Here is a 22484-nt window from a genome sequence, read left to right on the forward strand (position 1 = left end):
CTGGTCTCAGTAAGCACCTCACATACAAGATGCGCATAAATATATACAGGCAAAACACTCATTAAATAATTCTCTTTTTTAAAGTCAAGCTGTTTTTGAACACCTGTGAGGAATTAGTTACTTATTTCTGTGGTATTGGTGATCAAACAGGATCTCTCACATGCCAAGTAATTTCTCTACCAGTGAGCTATGCCCCCAGGCATGAGCCTAGGGAGGGGGGATTTGCAACAAGCATAAAGACGGTTCTACTGGCTGAGAATGCAGAGAGCGTGGGACCTCTTTCATGAGGATGGGTTTGGGGGGATTCAGGTGAAGGCTGGCTCCATGGCATAGCAGAGATCACCAGGCCACCAGGCAGCTCCACTCAGCCTTCCAGGAGCAAAGGTGTCATTCCCTTCCCTTGAAGAAGAAACCATGCCTACTTTCTGTAAACTGTGCCCTTTACACTCACTAAGACCTGGAGTTTATTCCCAGTGCTCTATAAATTGTGTGGCCACATGTGGAGGTCGGAGGATGGCTGGCTGGAGTCAGTTCCCTCAATATGCCAGGCTATATTGGAATTTATTATGCCAGGGTTTGGTGGTATAGAGGCTCCCTCTGCCCACACTGATATTTCTTGTGGTTGTGGGAAAACCAACTTTGCCTAAGTCTATTTTTTTCATGTTTTAAAAAAACAACAATAGCCAGGCAGTACTGGTGCACGCCTTTAATCCCAGCACTCGGGAGGCCGAGGCAGGTGGATCTCTGTGAGTTCGAGGCCAGCCTGGCTTACAAGAGCTAGTTCCAGGACAGGCTCCAAAGCTACAGATAAACCCTTTCTTGAAAAACCAAAACAAGAAAAAGAAAAAAGAAAAACAGAGAGGTGGGGGAGGAAGGGATGGGGTGGACAGAGGAGGAAGAGAGAGAATGCAGGAAGGGGTGATACCTGTCTCTCTCACAAGGTTCTTAGAGAAGAGATGTAATATTTGAAAACTCTTGGAAGTTTTTAAATGTGAGTAAAAAACATGGTAAACATTAGAGTAAGATTTTCAACATTTTTGATCCTGAAAACAAGATTTTAGTCTTCATTATTCTTCATACTGAACTGTGGGAGTGTCTGAGACCACCAAGACCAAGTGTTGGTATACAAGAGGAAAGAAGATAGATCCGTTCAAAATGACTCAGTAACTGATGTTGGTTCAAACTTCGAGAGTCTGACAGCAGGTAGTTAATTTTTGGCATATTTAAGGACAGCACAATTTGGAACAAGGCTTTATACTGATAATTAATCTGATGTATACAAGAAAGCTTAAGACATGACTACATCAAAACTCTTTGTAAAGCACAAGTGATGTCTTCCATAATGATAGGTTAGCTGATGAAACAGCTGCTGTCAGACTCTCGAAGTTTGAACCAACACCAGTTACTGAGTCATTTTGAACGGATCTATCTTCTTTCCTCTTGTATACCAACACTTGGTCTTGGTGGTCTCAGACACCCCCACAGTTCAGTATGATAAGAGTGTGGGGAGAGAAGATGGTAGCACTACAGCTGAAGAGAGACAAGCCCAAGATAAGGGTCTGGGGGAGATGATAGCACTGTAGATGAAGAGAGACAAGCCCAAGATAAGGGTCTGGGGGAAGATGATAGCACTGTAGATGAAGAGAGACAAGCCCAAGATAAGGGTCTGGGGGAGATGATAGCACTGTAGATGAAGAGAGACAAGCCCAAGATAAGGTTCTGGGGGAGATGATAGCACTGTAGATGAAGAGAGACAAGCCCAAGATAAGGGTCTGGGGGAGATGATAGCACTGTAGATGAAGAGAGACAAGCCCAAGATAAGGTTCTGGGGGAGATGATAGCACTGTAGATGAAGAGAGACAAGCCCAAGATAAGGGTCTGGGGGAGATGGTGTGGCCTGGCTACATAGATAGTGCAAAATTCACCCCATTTGTTCCTAGCCTTCTGGGTGGAAAACAGGTTTACACCTCTCCCTTTGAAAAGACAGCCCGTGTGTTTAATATGTCAGTTTTCCCTAGTGCTTATCTGTGAGCTACATGCCTCCTACACTAATAACTTTGGGCAGCCTTTCCCTATCGGTGGTGTTCATTTCCTCTTGACGAAACTATGTCAAAGCCTATGAGAGAGTACACTGTAAGGGAAGAAGCTTCCATTGCCTGCCATACAGTCAGTCTCCAACTACACGTCATCCTAATGCTTCTTCTATGGTTAAAACTGCTCTATTGGGGTCTGGAGAGGGAGAGATGGTTCACTGGGCAAGAGGACACTGGCACAGAGGACTTGGGTTCACTTCTTGACACCCACATAGTGACTCACAACCATCTGTAATCTTTGTTCCACGGCATCCAGTTTCCTCTTCTGATTTCTGAGAGCACCAGTCACACACGTGGTGCGCATACATACATGCAGACACTTATACACACAAACTAGTAAAAGCTTTGGGGTCTGTTTATAGATGGCCGTTAACACTAGTCAATAAGTACTGATATCCCCAAACAAGAGCTCAGAGCTCCGTGACAAAGATTGCTGATCCACAGAGAAATAAGTCGAACAAAGCCATGACCGTGCTGACTGAAGCCTGCCCTGCTTCTTGCAGAACGAAACCACAACTGACACATGGCATATGCCGTTCCAACTGTGAGAACCACAGAGTCTCCATATAGAACCTCCCACCCACAGACGCATCGGTTCCGTCAGCCTTCTCAGACAGCTTTTTCCCTCTAGAACGGTGTCGTCTTCCCTAATCTTTATTTATTGCCTGTGTGGGCACCCACACTAAGGGGCACATGTGAAGAATCCTTTCTCTTCTCTCACTTGGTGGCTTCCAGGAATCGATATCAGTTCACCACGCTTGGTAGGACGTGCCTTTACCCAGCTGAGACATTTTGACCGCCTGGGAACTGTGTTTTCAAAACAGTCGTGGGAAGCAGTACTGGGGTCCTCTGGGTAGCCTGAAGAAGGACCAGCAGTTTGGCAACCACCCACAAACCTGAATGCCAGAACTGGCCACTCCAAAAATAGAACTTAATTTTATTTCTACATGAGACATAAATTGTTTTCAAAGCTACCCACTGCCCCAGTTAGATTAGAAGAAATATCTAAGTAAAGTAAGATGGTGACATAGGGCTGGACATCCAGTTACGGGGGAGGGAAAAACAGGGAGGACCATTGGAGAACTGCTTCGGATACACGGGGAGAATAAGTCTCAAAAATAAAAGTCCTGGGGCGGGTGAGACGGCTCAGCAGGAAAAGGCCCTGTTGACGAGCCTGACAACGGAGCTAGATTCCTGGGCTCCACACGCTGGAAGGGGAGAACTGGCTTCACGTTAGCCTTTGATTCCCACGCGCATGCGCTGCGGTCTGCACGTGCGCATATTGTCCTCTGGCCCGTGTGTGCACACCAGGGTGCACACACGCAATAATAATTCTAAAAATTAGAACAAAATCTACAGCCAGAAAACCACCAAAGCCAGAGCAAATGGTGTCTGGAGGCACTGTGGCCTCCCGAGGAGAGGCGCATGTCGGGAATGCTCTACACCTTCACCGACCACGCCGCCGCCCGCGAGCAGAGCTCCCGGCAGGCCTCGCGCAGGGCTCCTGGCAGGCGTGCGCAGCTTTTGGCGGGAAGCGCGATCTCGCCCTAAGGTCAAAGGGCGCGCCACGTGCCCGAGACAGTTGAGGCGCATGCGCAGAGCCCACACGTTGAAGCTGAAGCGACTGTCGTGCACCACGCCTCATCTTGTCGTCGGCGCCCGGTCTCTCAGGCTTTGCGTAACTTATGTTTACTTTGGGCTCGGGTCTCTCAGCTTTTCCACCCCTTCGTCTCCTCCCCGCGGCCCCTCGCCCTCCCAGGGTCCCTGTGGTCGGGAGGCTGTGTGTGCGCGCGTGTCCCCGAGGTTCCTGAGGGGCGACGGTGGCCGGTGCCATAGTGCTGACCGTTCGCTTATTCTGTGCCGACGGCTGGTTGAATTGTGTTAACAGATGAGCTGGGACCAGAGTGCAAGGAAATTTAAGTCTGTTTTCTGGGACAGTTGAGACTTCAGAATCAGCCATTAAAAGAATTTAATGGGCAGGCGGGTTTTAGGCCACTGTGGTCTCCGCAGCGAGCTGCAGGCTAGCCAGAAACCGTGTCTCAAAATATAAATAAAAGTAAAATTTTAGAATAAATGATGCATGGCGGCACTGGGGAGGTGAAGGCAGGAGGGTCAGAAACTCAAGGTTAAGCCCAGGGAGGCAAAGGCTAGTGTGTCTGTGAGTTCGAGGCCAGCCCTGTCTACATAAGAGTTCCAGGACAGCCAGAGCTACACAGAGAGACCCTGTTTAAATCTTTCTCTGCTAGCTAGAAGAGTCCAGCCTGGGCTACATGAAAGTCTATCTCAAAAAAAAAAAAGATTTAAAAAAAATACTGAAAAAAATATTTCTGTTGCCTTAAACATGTTTATGTTACATTTTATGAGGGGGGTGGCATACGTCGTGCTATGGAGCGTGGTGTAAAAGTCCAAGGACTTGTGGGGATCTCTTTTCCCCTATCTTGTTGGTCCTCCCAACTTGGGTCATCAGGATAGAGGCATCCTGTATCCTCCCTGTTTGCCATTTTATAGCTCCAGAGTAGACAGTGTATACTGAGCTCTTATAAACAAATCACCAGATTAAAATATTTTTTGAGCTGGGCGGTGGTGGCGCACGCCTTTAATCCCAGCACTTGGGAGGCAGAGGCAGGCGGATCTCTGTGAGTTCAAGACTAGCCTGGTCTACAAGAGCTAGTTCCAGGACAGGCTCCAAAACCACAGAGAAACCCTGTCTCGAAAAAAAATAAAATAAAATAAAAATAAAAACAATATTTTTTGATATTTTTTTAAATTATCAGGCAAAACCCCCACCCCCAAAAAACCCCAGGGTCTCAGGTAGCCTTGATTGGTCTGCAACTTGCTAACTAGCCAAGGATAAACTTGTACAGCCTCCCACGTGTTAGAATTACAGGAATATACTACAATCCTGGGACTATACACTGTCATTTTTAAAGATTCTATTTTAAGTAAATTTCTGAAATTTATTAAGTTAAAAATCTCATGTAGTAGAGTTCTAGAGGTAAAAATTAAAGCTGAAATTAAAATTTGTATTTGTGTTACATGGTTGAAGAAAACATTTTCTTGGAAGATGGCCACTATGCAGTTGCGGAGGACAACTTCCATGGTATGATTTCTTATGACTTAAATTGTATTAATTTAGCTAAGTCACTTTCTTTCTTCTTTTTTCTTTTGTTTTTTGCTTTGGTTTTGGTTTTTTTTTTTTTTTTTTTTTTTTTAGACAGGGTTTCTTTGAGTAGCCCCAGCTATCCTAGGACTAGCTCTGTAGACCAGGTTGACCTCAGATTCACAGCGATCCATCTGCCTCTGCCTCCGGAGTGCTGGGATTAAAAGCATGCATCACCCATGGCCTGCTTTAGCTGAGTTTCTTGTTTCTTGAAGCCATAAATATTTTTCTGTTTAAAAGAATTTGATATTTGAGGCTTTAATGATACCAGGACACCTTAAAAGGGAAGAAGTGAGCTGAGAGATGGCTCAGAGGTTAAGAGCACTGACTATTCTTAGAGATACATGCAGGAATACATGCAGGCAGATGCTGTATACATAATTAATAAATCTTTTTTTTAAAAAAGGAAAGAAGTAATGTAGAATTTTTTGGACATTTGGTATGTTATGGCAAGCGGTCCATTCAGCGGCATCTCCTTTGACACCTGTAAAGTGCAAGTAACATCTGTTTGAATGCTGTGCTTGTGCTTTGTTTAGGGGATTTTTTTTTCATAAAAATGCTGTTTAGCTTCTGTTTATGAAGAGAGTGAATACTTAAAAATGTGCCACTAATGAGAGAAAATCTTAGAGAGTGTATTTCTCTTTGTTGTTGTTATTATTATTTAAAGATTTATTATGTATACAGTGTTCTGCCTGCATGTGTGCCTGTGTGCCAGAAGAGGGCACCAGATCTCATGATAGATAGTTGTGAGCCATCATGTGATTGCTGGGAATTGAACTCAGGACCTGTGGAGGAACGGCTAGTGTTCTTAACTGCTGAGCCATCTCTCTATCCCCCACTATTATTATTATTATCATTTTAGACAGCATCTCACTATGTAGCCCTGGCTGGCCTGAAACTCTCAATATAACCAGACTCCACTTACAGTGATCCACCTGTCTCTGCTCCTTGAGAACTGGGATTAAAAATGCATATGCTACCACATCTGGCTCAAAATGCATTTCTTTTCTATTTATAATAATACGTGTGGTTTGTCTGCATATATGTCTGTGCACTATGTGGATACAGTGCTGTCAGATCTCCTGGAACTAATGTTACAGACAGTTGCTAGCCACCTTGTGGATGCAGGGAATCAAACCCGAGTCCTCTAGAACACAGCCAGGGCTCGGACTGCTGAGCCCTCTCTCCAGCCCCTAAAGTGCATTTCTTTACAGAGTTTATCATACTGCCCTTTGGACCCTTTGCCAGAAAAATTGAATCAAGTCTCAAATAATGTCTCTTCATTTGTATCCTGATTACTCTAGCTGTGGGCCAGTATTGTATTATACCTCTGTGGATGTAAAATAGATACGCCAGACTCCACTTACAGTGATCATATAAGCTATGGTGACTATGCTTTGCTAGAGCTACTTTGTTTTTAGAGCTACTATTTTTTTTCTTTTTTTGGTTTTTCGAGACAGGGTTTCTCTGTGGTTTTGGAGCCTGTCCTGGAACTAGCTCTTGTAGACCAGGCTGGCCTTGAACTCACAGAGATCCACCTGCCTCTGCTCTGCGCCACCACCGCCCAGCTTAGAGCTACTTTTAAATGTATTACTCAGGATGTTTTCTTTGCAGATGATGATTGAGGAGATAATTTTTTAAGATATGGTGCCAGGTATCACAACAGTTAATTATTATTTTTCTGAAATTTTGTTTTTTACTTTTTTTTTAATGGACATGCTACAATTTTCTTCAGATCACTACAGAACCTGAAGAAGCTCTTGTTGCTTTTGATGCATAACATGCCACTATTATTTATCTTTTAATGTAAATATAAGTATGTAGATATATATAATTAGAATTTTTGAAAATTTTATATGTGCTGTCAACTTAAGAGAAAAGCATCCCAGTTTACTTTGTACTCTGCAGAAACTAACAAGCTGGACTGGTCTAGAATCATTAATTTTCTTTTTCATTTGTACAGGGTTAAATATATAAGGTCTTATCTACGTGGGCTTGATTATAGAAACTAGGAAAATACTTGCTCAATTTAAAATGTTTATCTAGCTAAGATGGTGGCACATGCCTTTGATCTCAGCATTTGGGAGACAAAGACAAGTGGATCTCTGAGTTTGAGGTCATCCTGGTCTTTATAGAGGGCCAGCCAAGGTGACATAGTGAGACCCTGTCTCAGAAAACAAAGCAAAATCACCATGCTCATTCAAATTTAGTTTATATTAGATATTAATGAATGTTATTCCACTGCTTTTATGAAATTGTTTACAGCAATCCATACTAGGAAAATGTCTGTAACTCAGAGACAGAGAAATTAATGGTGTTTGCATAGAATCTTGCATTATTCTTAATCTGTGTTCATCCTAGTCAATGACTAAAGAATTAATATTATCTACTCTGACATTTGCATTTTCAGTTAATCTCGAGGATTCTTTTCAAAACAAGGTTTTTCTGTATAACAGCCTGGCTGCTCTGTGGAGAACAGGCTAGCTGCCTCTGCCTCCCAAGTGCTGGTATTAAAGGCATGTGCCACCACACCCATCAAATCTCAAGGATTCTTAAGACCATTAAGCATTTTGCTTTATTTTTGGTCTATTACCCTGAACACATCTTAAAAGCTGCAGCGGCTTTCTGGGGATGATGATCTTGGAGAATTATTTGGGAAACCGCTGTACTTATACACAACTAGATTCTGCTGTAGAAACTAACTTGATTCAGGAAATAACCAGGCTAGTTTAAAGATAAACAACTTAATTTTTTTTATTATAAGGGGAAAACTCACGAAACTGGAATGAGAAGTCCAAGCTCAGCTGTGTGGCGAGGGAACCACAGAGAGAGTTCACCTGGGCACTTTCTGGGACCTGTTTTTCCTCCAGGTCCCAGAAAGCCACATCCTAACTTGGTCCCACCTCTTAAAGATAATTGGTTAACAAGGCTTCCCCATCACTCTGCTTTTAAACTTAGGGAAGCTTTGTTTTCAACAAATGTGACTCAAGATGCTTTAATTTCCCTTGAATTTTAGAGTGCATTGGTATTTCCCAGTAAGATAGCAACTGAGCATCAGTCTTTGATGTTTGTGAAGAGGCTCCTAGCCATTTCCGTATCCTGCATCACTTATTTGAGAGGGATATTTCCAGAACGTGCTTATGGGACAAGATACCTGGATGGTAATTTATAATTATTATTATATTTATTATATTTATATTATTATTATATTTAAGAACTTCTTGGTTTTTTACTTAGGGAATGTGATTTTGATAGTAATTTTATTGATGTAATTCACATAACCTGATAATTCACCAACGTGTTTATTTCAATAGTTAAGTGTTCACAGCAGTATGCAATTACCACCATAATTTTAGAGCATTTCACCACTGCCCAAAAGAAATACATCCACAATAAATCGTTCTCCTCTCAATCTTCCTAGTTATAGACAACTAGTTTCAGCTTCAGTTTGGTACCTATTCTGAATATTTTCATAAGGGGAATCGTGCAGTATGTTCTTTCTGACTGACTCATTTAAATCACCATAACGCTGTAACCATGGATTAATAATTGATTACTTTTCACTGCTGAAAAATATTTCATTGTTGTGGCTGGGCAGTGGTGGTGCATGCCTTTAATCCCAGCACTCGGGAGGCAGAGGCAGGTGGATCTCTGTGAGTTCGAGGCCAGCCTGGTCTACAAGACCTAGTTCCAGGACAGCCAGGACTACTACACGGAGAAACCCTGTCTCGAAAAAACAAACAAACATTGGGCTATGTCTCTAGCCTTCAAATGTTTTTTTTAGGGATGTTAAATACTTTTTGAAGCCACTTAATTGTAATTCCCCCCTCAATTTTGCAAGTATAACTTCACCTGACATTAGACCTTTAATAATTCAAACAGATCTAAAAACCCTGTTACTTAAAACTTTTATAGTAGCACCATATAGAATTTATGCAATTTTAAAGAAGCAAAATATAGCCAGGTGTGGTGCCACACATCTATTGTTCCAGCATTTGGAAGGTAGGGTCCGAAGAATCAAGAGTTCAAGTTCATCCTCAGCTTCATAGCAAGTTGCAAGCCTGCCCTGAGATACTTGAAATCCTACGTCAAAAAAAAAAATGAAACTCATAAGCTGAGTGTGGTGGCTCATGTCCTTAGTCTCAGTACTTGGGAGGCTGAGGTAGGTGAATCTCTTGAGTTTGAAAGTCAGCCTGTTTACATAGAGAGTTTCAGAATAGCCAGAGATACAAAATAAAACAATGACAACAAAAATTTCTTTTCCAAAAGAAGCATAACACATTCAGTTTATACTACAGTAATTTCTTTCCTGGCACATAGATGGTATGTGCATAAAATTACGCACTAACTACATGCTGGACAATATACCAACCACCATGTTATGCATAATATCTTGTCAATTCAAATACTAAATGTCCTACTTAGGGTTACTATTGCTATGATGACACACCATGACCAAAAGCAAGTTGGAGAGGAAAGGGTTTATTTAGCTTACACTTTCATACTGTAGTCCATCACTGAAGGAAAACAAATACAAAAACTCAAGCCAGGCCAGAACCTGGAGGCAGGAGCTGATGCAGAGACATGGAGGGCTTACTGGCTTGCTCCTCATGGCTTGCTCAAACTACTTTCCTATACAACCCAGGACCACCAACCCAGGGGGCGGCACCACCCACAATTACTAATTAGGAAAACGTCTTACAGCCAGATCTTATGGTGCCATTTTCTCAGTTGAGGTTCCCTCCTCTCAATAACTCTAGCTTGTGTCAAGTTTGACATAAAACTAGCAAACACACTACAGTCTATAAACTGGATGTCATCCCTGTTTATGAGGTAAAGAATCGAAGAGTGATGCTCAGTCCTTTGTGTTTCTGCAGAGTGTTTATATTTGAGAGTAAACTTTTGGCCTAGTTATAATTTTTTCAGTAGAATAAGAGTTCATAGCAAACATTCTAAGACTGTTGGAAAATGATTATATGAAAATATATCTAAAATTTTTATGTGGTTGTTTTGCCTGCATATATATATATGTGTACCATATGTGTACCTGGTGCTCTTGGAGACCAGAAAGGGCATCAGACCCTCTGGAACTAGATACCATGAACTGCCACTTGGGTGCTGGGACTCTAACCGAGGTGCTCTTAATACTGAGCTATTTATTCTGACTCTCACCATCACCTTTTTTTCAGACAATCTTACTTAGGTAGTTAAGGCTGCCCTTACACTGGTTATATAGCTGAGGCTGGCCTCAGACTGGGTTCCTACTTCCTCTACCTTCTTCTGAGGGCAGAAATTGTAGGCATGAACCTCTACACCCAGTTTACTTGGAGGTCAGGATTCAGCCTAGGACTTTGTGAATGTTAGACAAGCACTTACAAACTTCTTACCAACTAAGTCACAGAAACAGGAAAAGTTTGACCCATCAACTTAAATTCTTAATCATTAGGATGGCATTTTATAATAAGTCCCAATTATTTTAAAGTTGCCACTAATAATATGCATATATTGAACCAGGTGGGTGGCACACACTTGTGTAATCCCAATAACTGGGTAAGTTAAGGCAGGGGAACTGTTGATTTCAAGACCAACCTGGGCTACATAGTGAGACCCTGCCTCAAAAAATAATATACCTAGCTGGGCGTTGGTGGCGCACGCCTTTAATCCCAGCACTCGGGAGGCAGAGGCAGGCGGATCTCTGTGAGTTCGAGGCCAGCCTGGTCTACAAGAGCTAGTTCCAGGACAGGAACCAAAAGCTACGGAGAAACCTTGTCTCGAAAATTCAAAAAAAAAAAAAGTTTCTGCCTGCCACACATACGTGTTTAAAACAAGTGTATGTAGCATGAATTCTAACTGTTCCTAATAATAAAAACTTGGAGTCAGCTCTCAGGAAGTGAAAGCTGAAGGATCAGAGAAGCAGTGCGGCCAGACACTAGAGAGACTTTTACTTCTCAGACAGAAGGGGCAATCCTGTCCTCAGACTGCATCTCCAGACTCTGTCTTTCTCCACTAAAACTCAGACTGCACTGAGCTCCTGTCTCCTCCCGCCTTATATTCCCCTCTCTGCCCAGCCATATCACTCCTATCTCCACCTCCGTAGTGCTGGGATTAAAGGTATGGGATCGCCTTTGTGTGAACTTGGTCAGACTGGATCAATTTTGTATAGCACATGATGGCTTTGAACTAACAGAGATCCCTCTGCCTCTGTCTCCAAAGTCCTGGGATTAAAGGTGTGTGCCACCACTCCCTGGCCTCTAGTGACTTACCTCTGCACTCTGATCTTCAGATTTGTTAAAGCACAAACATGATATCACTACATGTGTACCCATACACATTCACATGTAATGCTAATAAATATAATTAAATCAACTATTTATAAGTACTTCTATATTTCATTTTTATTTAGATCTTTGTGTCAAAATTCTAAAAGAAGATAAAAATTGTCCAGGTTCTTCACAGTTAGTGAAGTGGTAAGTAAAAGAATGCCTAAAGGCAGATAATCACTACTTTTTTTTTTCTTGGTGTTTTGAGACAGGGTTTCTCTGTGAAACAGCCCTATCTGTCCTGAAACTAGCTCTGCAGACCAGACTGGCCACAGAGATCCACCTGCTTCTGCCTCACACGTGCTGGGATTAAAGGTGTGCACCACCACCATCCAGGCATTTTTTGCTGAAGGGGGTGTGAGGACTACTTTTTGTACATTGAATACTTTTCAGTGTATAACCAGATTTTAGTGACTAACCTTTTAGCTCTGGGTACTATGTTTTTAGTTCTTTAAATATAGGCATTAATTTTTTTATTTCATGCTCCATGTAAATAGGATTCATTTTTCTATTATAGCTCTACAAATAGCTACTGGATATTTTATAGTTTTCTTTCTGTCCTCCCATCTCCATATTTCTGTTTCATTGTTACAGTTTTTCTTTATTTTGTTTTGTATTTTAAGACAGGGTTTCCTCTGTGTAGCCCTGACTGTCCTGGAACTCACTCTTTAGACCAGGCTGATCTGCCTGCCTCTGCCTCCCGAGTGCTGGGAAAAAAACTTTTATGTGTATGTGCGTGAATACATGTATGTGTACCATGTGAGTTCAGAAGTCCAAGACGAGCAAAAGAGAATGTAACTGTAGTTATAGGCAGTTGTGAAGTGCCTTATGGGTGCTGGGATTAAAACCCAGGTCCTCCAAAAGGGCAGTAAGCACTGTCAGCCACCAGACCATCTCGCCAGCCCCTATTATAACCTTTATTTTGTTCAGTTTTAAGCTAGTTAATAAGAAAGATGCTTTAATTTGACTATTAGTTTTATTTTGTAAGGGTAAATATAGAGATTTGTGAAAAGAATTATTTTCTGAAAATGCATTAAATATAAAAGCAAATCTTCGACTTTTTTTTTTAGGATGCTAGGATCCTATGATGCTTTACAGAAGAAATACGTAAGTCTTTCGCTCTCTCTTCTTTCCTTCCCTAGAGCTACAACAGGAGTTGTCAAGTAGTAAGATGGTAATTTAAACTAACTTGATATAGATCAGTCTCAATTACTAAAAAATTGAGCATTTGAATAATTTAAAGATTTATTTTTATTTGTATGTATGTGTATATGTGTGTGCTCATGTCTGATGGTGCCCATGGAGGCCAGATAGGGGTGTTAGATCTCACAGAGCTAGAGATACTTGCTGTGAGCTACCCATTATGACTGCTGAGAACCAAACTCTGGTCCTCGAGAACAGCAGGCATTCATAACTGCTCTTAACTGCTGAACCAGCTTACCAGGCCCACATTTGAGTTTTTTTTTATTTTTGAGACAAGATCTCACTACATAGTTCTGACTGGCTTGGAACTTGCTATGTACGCCAGACTGGCCTTGAACTCACAAGAATTCAATCTCCCTTTGCCTCCTTGACTGCTAATATTAAAGACATGGGTAACCATACCTGGATGCATTTGAATATTTTAAAATCCAGTCTTTAATTCATTTAAACTAATGCAATGAATACTAAACAATTTTTTCCAAGCTAGGTTTAACAAATTAACACTCATTTATTAGCATTAATAGCACATATTAGCTTACAAAAATGGACTGTTTTAAAATATTGTATTAGTTTTGCATGTATTCTATATCCATGCTTATACTAGTATTTTTTTTTTTTTTTGGTTTTTTGAGACAGGGTTTCTCTGTGGTTTTGGAGCCTGTCCTGGAACTAGCTCTTGTAGATCAGGCTGGTCTCGAACTCACAGAGATCCGCCTGCCTCTGCCTCCCGAGTGCTGGGATTAAAGGCGTGCGCCACCACCGCCCGGCTTATACTAGTATTTTAATAATTTGTTCTGGTTTTAATTTTTGAGACAGAAAAGAAAAAAGGAAGAAAGAAGAAAAGAAATATTTTTGTACACTCTTAATCCTAGCACTCTAGAGGCAGTATTAGGCAGATGTCTGTGAGTTCAAGGCCTGACAGGGATACACTGTGAGACCCTCTTGCACTTGATAATGATAATAATTATTACTTATTGCTAACCATAATGGTACATGCCTACAAACCTAGAACATGGAAGGCAGAGACAAGAGGATCAGGAATTCAAGGCTGTTTTCTATCATGTAATTATTGCCAGTATGGGATACAGCAGTATTTACTTCTTTTACCGAATGTTTTGCTAACCATTGCTAGCTTACCAACATTCCTATGTGCCAGAATGTATATGGTGTTTCACATTTATTGTCTTAATGGAAAAGCTAGGGACTAGGGATAAAAATTCACCTCCAAAATTCTGCTAGAACTAAACTTCTCTGTACATATTACTTGAAATGATACTATGTAAAAAGGCTTGTAGTCTATTGTAAAATCTTAATTAAAATTTCATTGTGGGGCAGTGGTAGTACAGCACCAGGGATGCAGAGGCAGGCAGATCTCTAAGTCTGGGACCAGCCTGGTGTAGAGAATGAGTTCCAGGACAGCCAGGGCTACACAGAGAAAACCTGTCTTTAAAAAAAATCCATAAATTTCACTATTTTCACATACACCATTAGTTCATGTCCAGCCTGGGCTATATAATGAGTTCAGGCTAACTCTGGCACAGAGTGAGACCCTGACTCAAAGCCTGAAATGTAAATTTAACTATTTCAGAATTTGTGCCAACTTAACTTGAATTACATGGGAACATTTATTTTTCCTGTGCTTAGAACTGAATTCAGAGCCTTAGACATATTAGATAAGTACTCTGCCACTGATATACAGCCTCAACCCAAGGAAACTTATTTTTAGATTTTAATTAAGAAATATTGCTGGGCAATGGTGGCACAGGCCTTTAATCCCTTCATTTGGGGGGGCAGAGACAAGCAAACCTCTGTGAGTTCGAGATCAGTCTGGTCTACATAGAGAGTTCCAAGACAGCCAAGGCTACATAGAGAGACCCTGCCTCAAAAACAACAAAAAGAAATAAATTCTTTTCAATAGTATGAAATGCCATTATAATTTTTAGAGAAGCTATAGGGAATTAGAACAACTTTAATTATTTCTTTTTTAAAAGATTTATTTATTATGTATGCAACATTCTGCTTCCATGTATGCCCACATGCCATGGTTGTGAGCCACCATATGGTTGGTGGGAATTGAACTCAGGACCTCTGGAAGAGCAGCCAGTGCTCTTAACCACTGAAGCATCTCTCCAACCCCCTAATTATTTCTTTTTTGAGTCAGGGTTTCACTTTGTAGCTCTGACAGCCTGGAACTCACTATAGACACCAGGTTGGTCTCAAACTGAGTGTTCTGCCATCTTCTGTCTCTTGAGTGCTGGGATTAAAGTGTGTGCCAGCACACCTTCTAACTAGCAATAATGTTCTATTTGATTAAGTCAGTGAAATAAAATACTGACATGAATCTTAGCCATCAGAAAGCCAAAGAAATTATTTGGGAAAATAGGCATGATTTGAAGTGTATCTTCCACAATGGTTACTTGTTTTTAGAAATAAATGTTGAAGCCAGGCAGTGGTGGCACACGCCTTTAATCCCAGCACTGGGGAGGCAGAGGCTGGTGGATCTCAATGAGTTCAAGGCCAGCCTGGTTTATATAATAAGTTCCAGGACAGTCAAGGCTACTTAGTGAGACTCTGTCTCAAAAAGCGCCACAACCTACCCCCTACAGACACACACACACAGAGAAGAAAGAAATGTTGAGATAGAACAAAAGTTCCTCCTTGGGTTGGGGGAACACTAAAGATTGAGCTCAGGGTCTCACATGTACTAAGTGTGTGCTCTACTGCTGAGCTATGTACTTGCTCTACCCTGAGCAAGTACAAAGAATTTTTATATCCATCATAAAAATCCATTTTACAGAATACAATTAATTAATTTGTTTTCTTGTATTTCAGCTACGGATGATCATTCTAGCTGTAAGTGCTTTTAAATTGTGTATTTTAACACTGTCAAATTTTTCCTTTACTTAGTGATACTGAAACTGTCAAATTATTTCATTTTATTTAATCAGATGACAAACCCAGTGGGAAAAAAGAAGTTCACTTTTTTAGGATTTATTTTTATGTGCATTGGTATTTTGCCTACATGTATGTCTGTGTGAAGGTGTCAGATCCCCTAGAACTAGATCTACAGATAGTTGTAAGCTGCCGTGTAAGTGCTGGGAATTGAACCTGGGTCCTCTGAAAGAACAGCCAGTGTTCCTAACCACTGAGCCATCTCTTCAGTCCTAGAGAAAAAGAAGTAATTTTTTATTTTATTTTATTGTTATTATTATTATTATTATTTTGGTTTTTCAAGACAGATTTTCTCTGTGTAGCCTTGGTTGTCCTGGAACTCACTCTGTAGACCAGGCTGGCCTCGAACTCATAGAGATCCACCTGCCTCTGCCTCCTCAGTGCTGGGATTAAAGGTGTGTGCCACCACTACCTGGCTAGAAGTAAACTTCTTATTAGAAGGGTCATTCTGTTTTTTTGGTTTTTTTTTTAACAACTCAAGACTTTAATGTCCAATTTTGTTCTTTCTGAATGCTTAGCCTCACTTAATTATAATGCATTTTTACATAGGTATACACCAATCCAGAAAATCCTCAGGTAAGTATGCTTGAGTTAGAAGTTTTAGAAATGTAATGTTTCTAATATCCAACCACAAATCCTTTTTATAATTAATGATTCTTGGTTTTGTTTGTTTTTCTTTCTTTCTTCCTTTTTTTGAGACAGTTTCTTTTTTTTTTGCTCTTAGACACTTTTTTATTGATATTTATTGAGCTTTACATTTTTCTCTGCTCCCCTCCCTGCCTCTCCCCTCCCCCGTTCAGCCCTCCCCCAAGGCCCCCATACTCCCAATTTACTCAGGAAATCTTATCTTTTTCTACTTTCTACTTCCCATGTAGAATAGATCTATGTAAGTCTCCTTAGTGTCTACATTGTTGTTGTCTTAGTTCTCTGTGATTGTGGTTTGTAGGCTGGCTTTCTTTGTTTTATGTTTAAAAACCACCTATGCATGAGTACTTGTGATAATTGTCTTTCTGTACCTGGGTTACCTCACTCAAAATAATGTTTTCTAGCTCCATCCATTTGCCTGCAAAATTCAAGACGTTGGGTTTTTTTTTCTGCTGTGTAATACTCCATTGTGTAAATGTACCACATTTTCCTTATCCATTCTTCAGTCGAGGGGCATCTAGATTGTTTCCAGGTTCTGGCTATGACAAACAAAGCTATGAACATAGTTGAGCACATGTCCTTGTGGTACGATTGAGCATCCTTTGGATATACCCAAAAGTGGTATTACTGGGTCTTGAGGAAGGTTGTTTCCTAATTTTCTGAGAAATCACCACGCTGACATCCAAAGGGGTTGTACCAACTTTTCTCCACAACTTCTCCAGCATAAGCTGTCATCAGTGTTTTTGATCTTGGCCATTCTTACAGGTGTAGGATAGAATCTCAGAGTTGCCTTGATTTGCATTTCACTGATGACTAAGGATGTTGAACATTTCCTTAAGTGTCTTTTAGTCATTTTAGATTCCTCTGTTCAGAGTTCTCTGTTTAGGTCCGCACTCCATTTTTTTTATTGGATTATGTGATCTTTTGGTGTCCAATATCTTGAGTTCTTTGTATATTTTGGAGATCAGACCTCTGTCTGATGTGGGGTTAGTGAAGATCTTTTCCCATTCTGTAGGCTGTCATTTTGTCTGGTTGACTGTGTCCTTTGCTTTTCAGTTTCAGGAGGTCCCATTTATTAATTGTTTCTCTCAGTATCTGTGCACTGGGGTTATATTTAGGAAGTGGTTCCCTGTGCCAATGCGTTCAAGTGTACTTCCAATTTCTCTTCTATAAGGTTCAGTGTGGCTGGCTTTATGTTGAGGTCTTTGATCCATTTGGAGTTGAGTTTTGTGCATGGTGATAGATATGGATCTATTTTCATTCTTCTACATGTTGACATACAGTTATGCCAGCTTGTTAAATATGCTTTCTTTTTTCCATTTTATATTTTTTGTTTCTTTGTCAAAAATCAGGTGTTCGAACATGTGTGAATTGATATCTGGGTCTTTTATTCAGTTCCTTTGGTCCTCCTGTCTGTTCTTATGTCAATACCAGGCTGTTTTCAGTACTGTAGCTCTGTAGTAGAGTTTGAAGTCAGGGATTGTGATGCCTCCAGAAGTTCTTTTATTGCCCAGGATTGTTTTGGCTATCCTGGGTTTTTTGCTTTTCCATATGAAGTTGAGTACCGTTCTTTCGAGGTTTTTAAAGAATTTTTTCTGGGATTTTGATGGGCATTGCGTTGAATCTGTAGGTTGCTTTTGGTAATATTGCCTTGAGACAGTTTCTTTGTGTAGCTCTGGCTGTCCTGAAACTCACTCTGTAGACCTGTAGATTGTCCTTGAACTCACAGAACAAAAAAGAGGATCTCTCTTGCCTCTGCCTTCCAAGTGCTGGGATTAAAGGTGTGCACCACAACTGCCTGGCACGCTTTTGTATTTTAATCAATATACTTCCATATTTTTTTTCATGTTTGAACCTTGTAGAAACTTCTGAGGTGAGGCATGGTTTGTGTTGTTATATTTTAAGAGAGAAATATATTCACTACGAGAGATGTTTGTAACTGATTTTAGCCCATGAGCCTAATAAACTGAAAAATAACCTATGTTGCATGACTTCTGACTCCATACAATATTCTTTACTGTTGAGACAAGGTCTCCCTGTGTAATCTAGGATGGCCCCAAACTTGCTTCGTAGCTGAAGATGACCTTGAACTTCTGTTCCTCACACCTCCTGAGTGCTGGGATTTACAGATTTGTGCTACCAAGCCAGATTTCCTGTATCATAGCAAGCCCTCTATCAATGAACTCCAACCTCAGCACCTTCCCCATCTTTTGTTTTTTTTTTCGAACCAGGGTTTCTCTGTGTAACCCTGGCTGTCCTGGAACCAGCTGTGTGGACCAGACTGGCCTTGAACTCCTGGAGAACCATCTGCCTCTGCCTCCCAAGTGCTGGGATTAAATGCCTGTGCCACTCTTCCCTCCCATCTTTATTAAAGACAGAGACGTCTTCCATAGTGCAGACTGGCCTAAACCCAGTATGAAGTCCACGCTGCCCATGAAATCACTGTGATAGTATTGCCTCTACCCTCTGGGATTACTCGGTTTTTGGGGGGTTTATTTGTATTATTTTCTTTTTATTGTGGTTTTCAACTTGTGGGTCAAGATCCTTTTGAGGGTTGAATTACCCTTTCTTAGGGGTTGCCTAACACCATTGTAAAAAACAGATATTTACATCATGATTTATAACATAAGTAAAATTACAGTTACAGCAATAAAAATCATTTGTAGTTGAGGGATCACCAAAACATAAGGAATTGTATTAAAGTGTCCAGCATTAGAAAGATTGAAAACCACTGCCTTAACCTAACTATATTTTTAAGATCACATTCCTTTCCTCTAGATAGTCAACTATAATCTAGCTGTATCAACTCAAAACAGAAACTTTGGTATTTGATTGCCCTGTCTAGTGGGGTCTTTTACATCAATAACAAAAATGCTGTAAATTTGATGGGTGTCTGCCCAGTGCAATCTTTGTGCTTTTGTTTAACAGTAGTTGATCAGATTGGCTTCAACTGCTTTTAATGATAAAATAAGCATCCTAGATACTGCGCAAAATCGTGTCAAGAACTGTGACTTCGTTGGGCAGTGGTGGCCCATGCCTTTAATCCCAGCACTCGAGAGGCAGAGGCAGGCAGATCTCTGTGAGTTCGAGGCCAGCCTGGTCTACAAGAGCTAGTTCCAGGACAGGCTCTAAAGCTACAGAGAAAACCTGTCTCGAAAAACAAAAAGAAAAAAAAAAATGTGACTGCAGTTAAAACAGTCATCATTTTTTGGCTCTAGAAAAAAAAAATCCCATTCCTCAAATTGTTGCAATAGGGACTTAAGTTTTCAATACATAAACTTTCCAAACAATTCAAACCACAGCCCTCACCCACTCTGCTGAGGTGTGGTTCCTTCCCAACTTGCCTAGTGAAGCATTCCTACCACTTAGTATCTATAACAGGTATTGTAGTGAGTTGGGGACTCTCTCTCTCCAAAAGTGAACTACCAAATCCCAGACTATTAGCATCAACTGTGAGAACTTAAAAGACCAATAGGAATTAACACATTAGGGAAAACTAGTGACTGCATGTTTAAAGTCCTATGGCAGGCAGAACTCTGCATCAGTTATGTAACTGCAATGTTTTCTATTTAAGACAATTTCAGAATGTTACCAGTTTAAGTTCAAATACACCAAAAATGGACCAATCATGGACTTTATAAGGTATTGCTCTTTAGTTTTATTTTTATGTTATCAGTTGTCACTATTTAGCTGACTCCAAGGTTATTTCTGAAACTTTTCAAATTCCCAATCAGCAATTTGGCTTTACAAAATGGAGTAGTGGAATGTGCAATCAATGTGGCTGTGACATCTGTCAACCATTAGTTGGTACCCAGGATTAATTTGACTGTTCTGGCTGCCTAGCTTGGTGCTTCCTTCCTTTATCACCTGTGCGGGTGATTCCTTCCCAATGCTTCACACTCGGTCAAAGAGGATGACCTTCTCTGATAGTGAAGGATTGTTCTTCATTCAGGGTTTGTGATTTTTCTGCTAGAACTGCTAAACAAGCTCTCAAAATGGATCAGAACTTAGAATGCACAAGACAAGATTATGTTCTAATTGTATACTATTTTAATTACAAGAAAGGGAGTTGAGTGGTTAGAAATAAAATCTATCATTCATTTCTTTTAAACACTGTGAATAAAAAGCGTATTTGTTTTACTTGTATAAAATTTATATTTAGCTCATAATGATGCTAATAGTCATACTAAATTTTTATAATAGTGACATTAAAATATTTTGTGTTAATTTTCAAACTAGTTATCTTAAGTTGTTAAAATGTGAAATAATACTAGAATTGACTTCTGATTCTTTTCTAGCAAAAATCAAAACAATAAATCTAGTACAACATCTGCTGAAACCAAGAAAGCAAGTATTCTCCTAATTCGGAAGATTTATGTCCTAATGCAAAATCTAGAACCTTTACCTAATGATGTTTGTTTGACCATGAAACTTTTTTACTATGATGAAGGTACTACTTTCAGTATATCTTATTTTAGTTTTATATTTCAAAAATTAGTTTCCACTTAATAAATATTTTGGCACCTATATTGTTACAGAGTCTTTGAAATTAGAAAACTTGCGTTTAATATGAGTATTTGAAAAAGAAACATTGGGGATTGGGCATCTGATTCAAAGGTTAAGAACATTTGCTGCTCTTACAGAGGAAAAGTTTGGTTCCCAGCACTAATTATGTCAGGTAACAGAATTGCCTGTAACTCCATGTCCAGGGCATAGCCTTCCCAAGCATATAGACAAAGACAGACAGGCAGACACACACAAAATGAATAAAAATAAAATGAATATTGGAAAACAAAAATGTTGCCAGGTAGTAATGGCACACCCCTTTAATCCCAGCATCTGGGAGGCAGAGGCAGATGGATCTCTGGCAAAAGTCAGATTTAAAATGGATTTCTTGGGGCTGGAGAGATGGCTCAGCAATTAAGAGCATTGGCTGCTCTTCTAGAGGTCCTGAGTTCAATTCCCAGCAACCACATGATGGCTCACAACCATCTATAGTGGGATCTGATGCCCACTTCTGGCCTAAAGTCGATAGAGCACTCATACATAAAATAAATAAATCTTTTTTTAAAATGTATTTCTCTAGTGATAGAAACATCTGTAGTAAATATAACTTACTCATAATTAAAGAAATGAACTAGAAATGCTGCTTTTTATTTACCAGATTAGCAAAACTTGTGAACCCATAATTGAGAAAATATGTGCTCTTAAACCTTCTTCAGAGAATGCATACAGGAACAAAATTTTCAGAAGATATTCTGACAGTATCAAAAAAAAATGTTGGTTTTCAACATAGCACTAAGGAGCTGGGCAGGTCGGCCAGGATACACTTGAGTGCCTACATTCTAAGTACCAGCCACCCTTGTTTTGCTCTCCTCTCTATTAGTCATGCTGAAACACCTGAGCTCGGTACCCACACAGTGGATTAATATGGTGTAGAAGCCAACTGAACAGATGTTTCAGGGAATTTTTTTCTTTTTGCAATAGTTGAGTTTATCTGTGGGTATGTGGCTGAATGGCCTGTCTGTATAGTTATAGGCAGATTTGCTTTCTCATGCTTCCCAACACTTGCTCTGTGGCCTATATTTTGCGAACATCCCCTGAAATATTTACCATAGGCTTAAACTGCCAAGTTTTGTTTTGTTTTTTGAGACAGGGTCTCTCTGTGTAGCCCAGGTAGTACTCAAACTCTCCATGAAGACCAGACTGACCTCAAACTCACAGGGCCTCCTGCCTTTGCCTCCCTAATGCTGAAATTAAAGGCATACACTTCCGCATGCCCAGCAACACCACACCTATGTCCTTTTTTTCTGTTTTTGTTTTTGTTTTTCCAGGCAGCAGGCAGGGTTTCTCTGTAGCTTTGGGGCCTGTCCTGGAACTAGCTCTTGTAGACCAGGCTGGCCTCGAACTCAGAGATCTGCTTGCCTCTGCCTCCTGAGTGCTGGCTTTAAAGGCGTGTGCCAGCACCTCCCGGCTCACCACCTATGTTCTTATAGACAGCTGTGTAAAGATTTAGTTGTCTGTGTTTTATTTCTAATCTGGTTGTGTTTTAATTTTAAAAGTATTTTACATCATTATTTCATAATTTTGTTGTAGAGAACAGAAAAATAA

At 40.4% G+C, this 22484-nt stretch overlaps 1 protein-coding gene across 1 annotated transcript in view; it reads left to right on the plus strand.

The window, feature by feature from the left end:
- The first annotated feature begins 5157 nt into the window (after window positions 1-5157).
- LOC121437974 (HORMA domain-containing protein 1) overlaps window positions 5158-22484 on the plus strand; it is a 31077-nt gene continuing 13750 nt past the window's right edge. The window contains exons 1-8 of the mRNA XM_041638125.1: window positions 5158-5193; window positions 8270-8414; window positions 11657-11720; window positions 12644-12680; window positions 15609-15629; window positions 16278-16304; window positions 19948-20015; window positions 20672-20823. Of these exons, the coding sequence (XP_041494059.1) occupies window positions 5158-5193; window positions 8270-8414; window positions 11657-11720; window positions 12644-12680; window positions 15609-15629; window positions 16278-16304; window positions 19948-20015; window positions 20672-20823 (550 nt within the window). The remainder of the gene's footprint in view (window positions 5194-8269; window positions 8415-11656; window positions 11721-12643; window positions 12681-15608; window positions 15630-16277; window positions 16305-19947; window positions 20016-20671; window positions 20824-22484) is intronic.

The sequence above is a fragment of the Microtus oregoni genome, unplaced genomic scaffold, assembly GCF_018167655.1.
Source record: "Microtus oregoni isolate MIOR12 unplaced genomic scaffold, Mior012 000054F_ref0000373, whole genome shotgun sequence".
NCBI lineage: Eukaryota > Metazoa > Chordata > Mammalia > Rodentia > Cricetidae > Microtus > Microtus oregoni.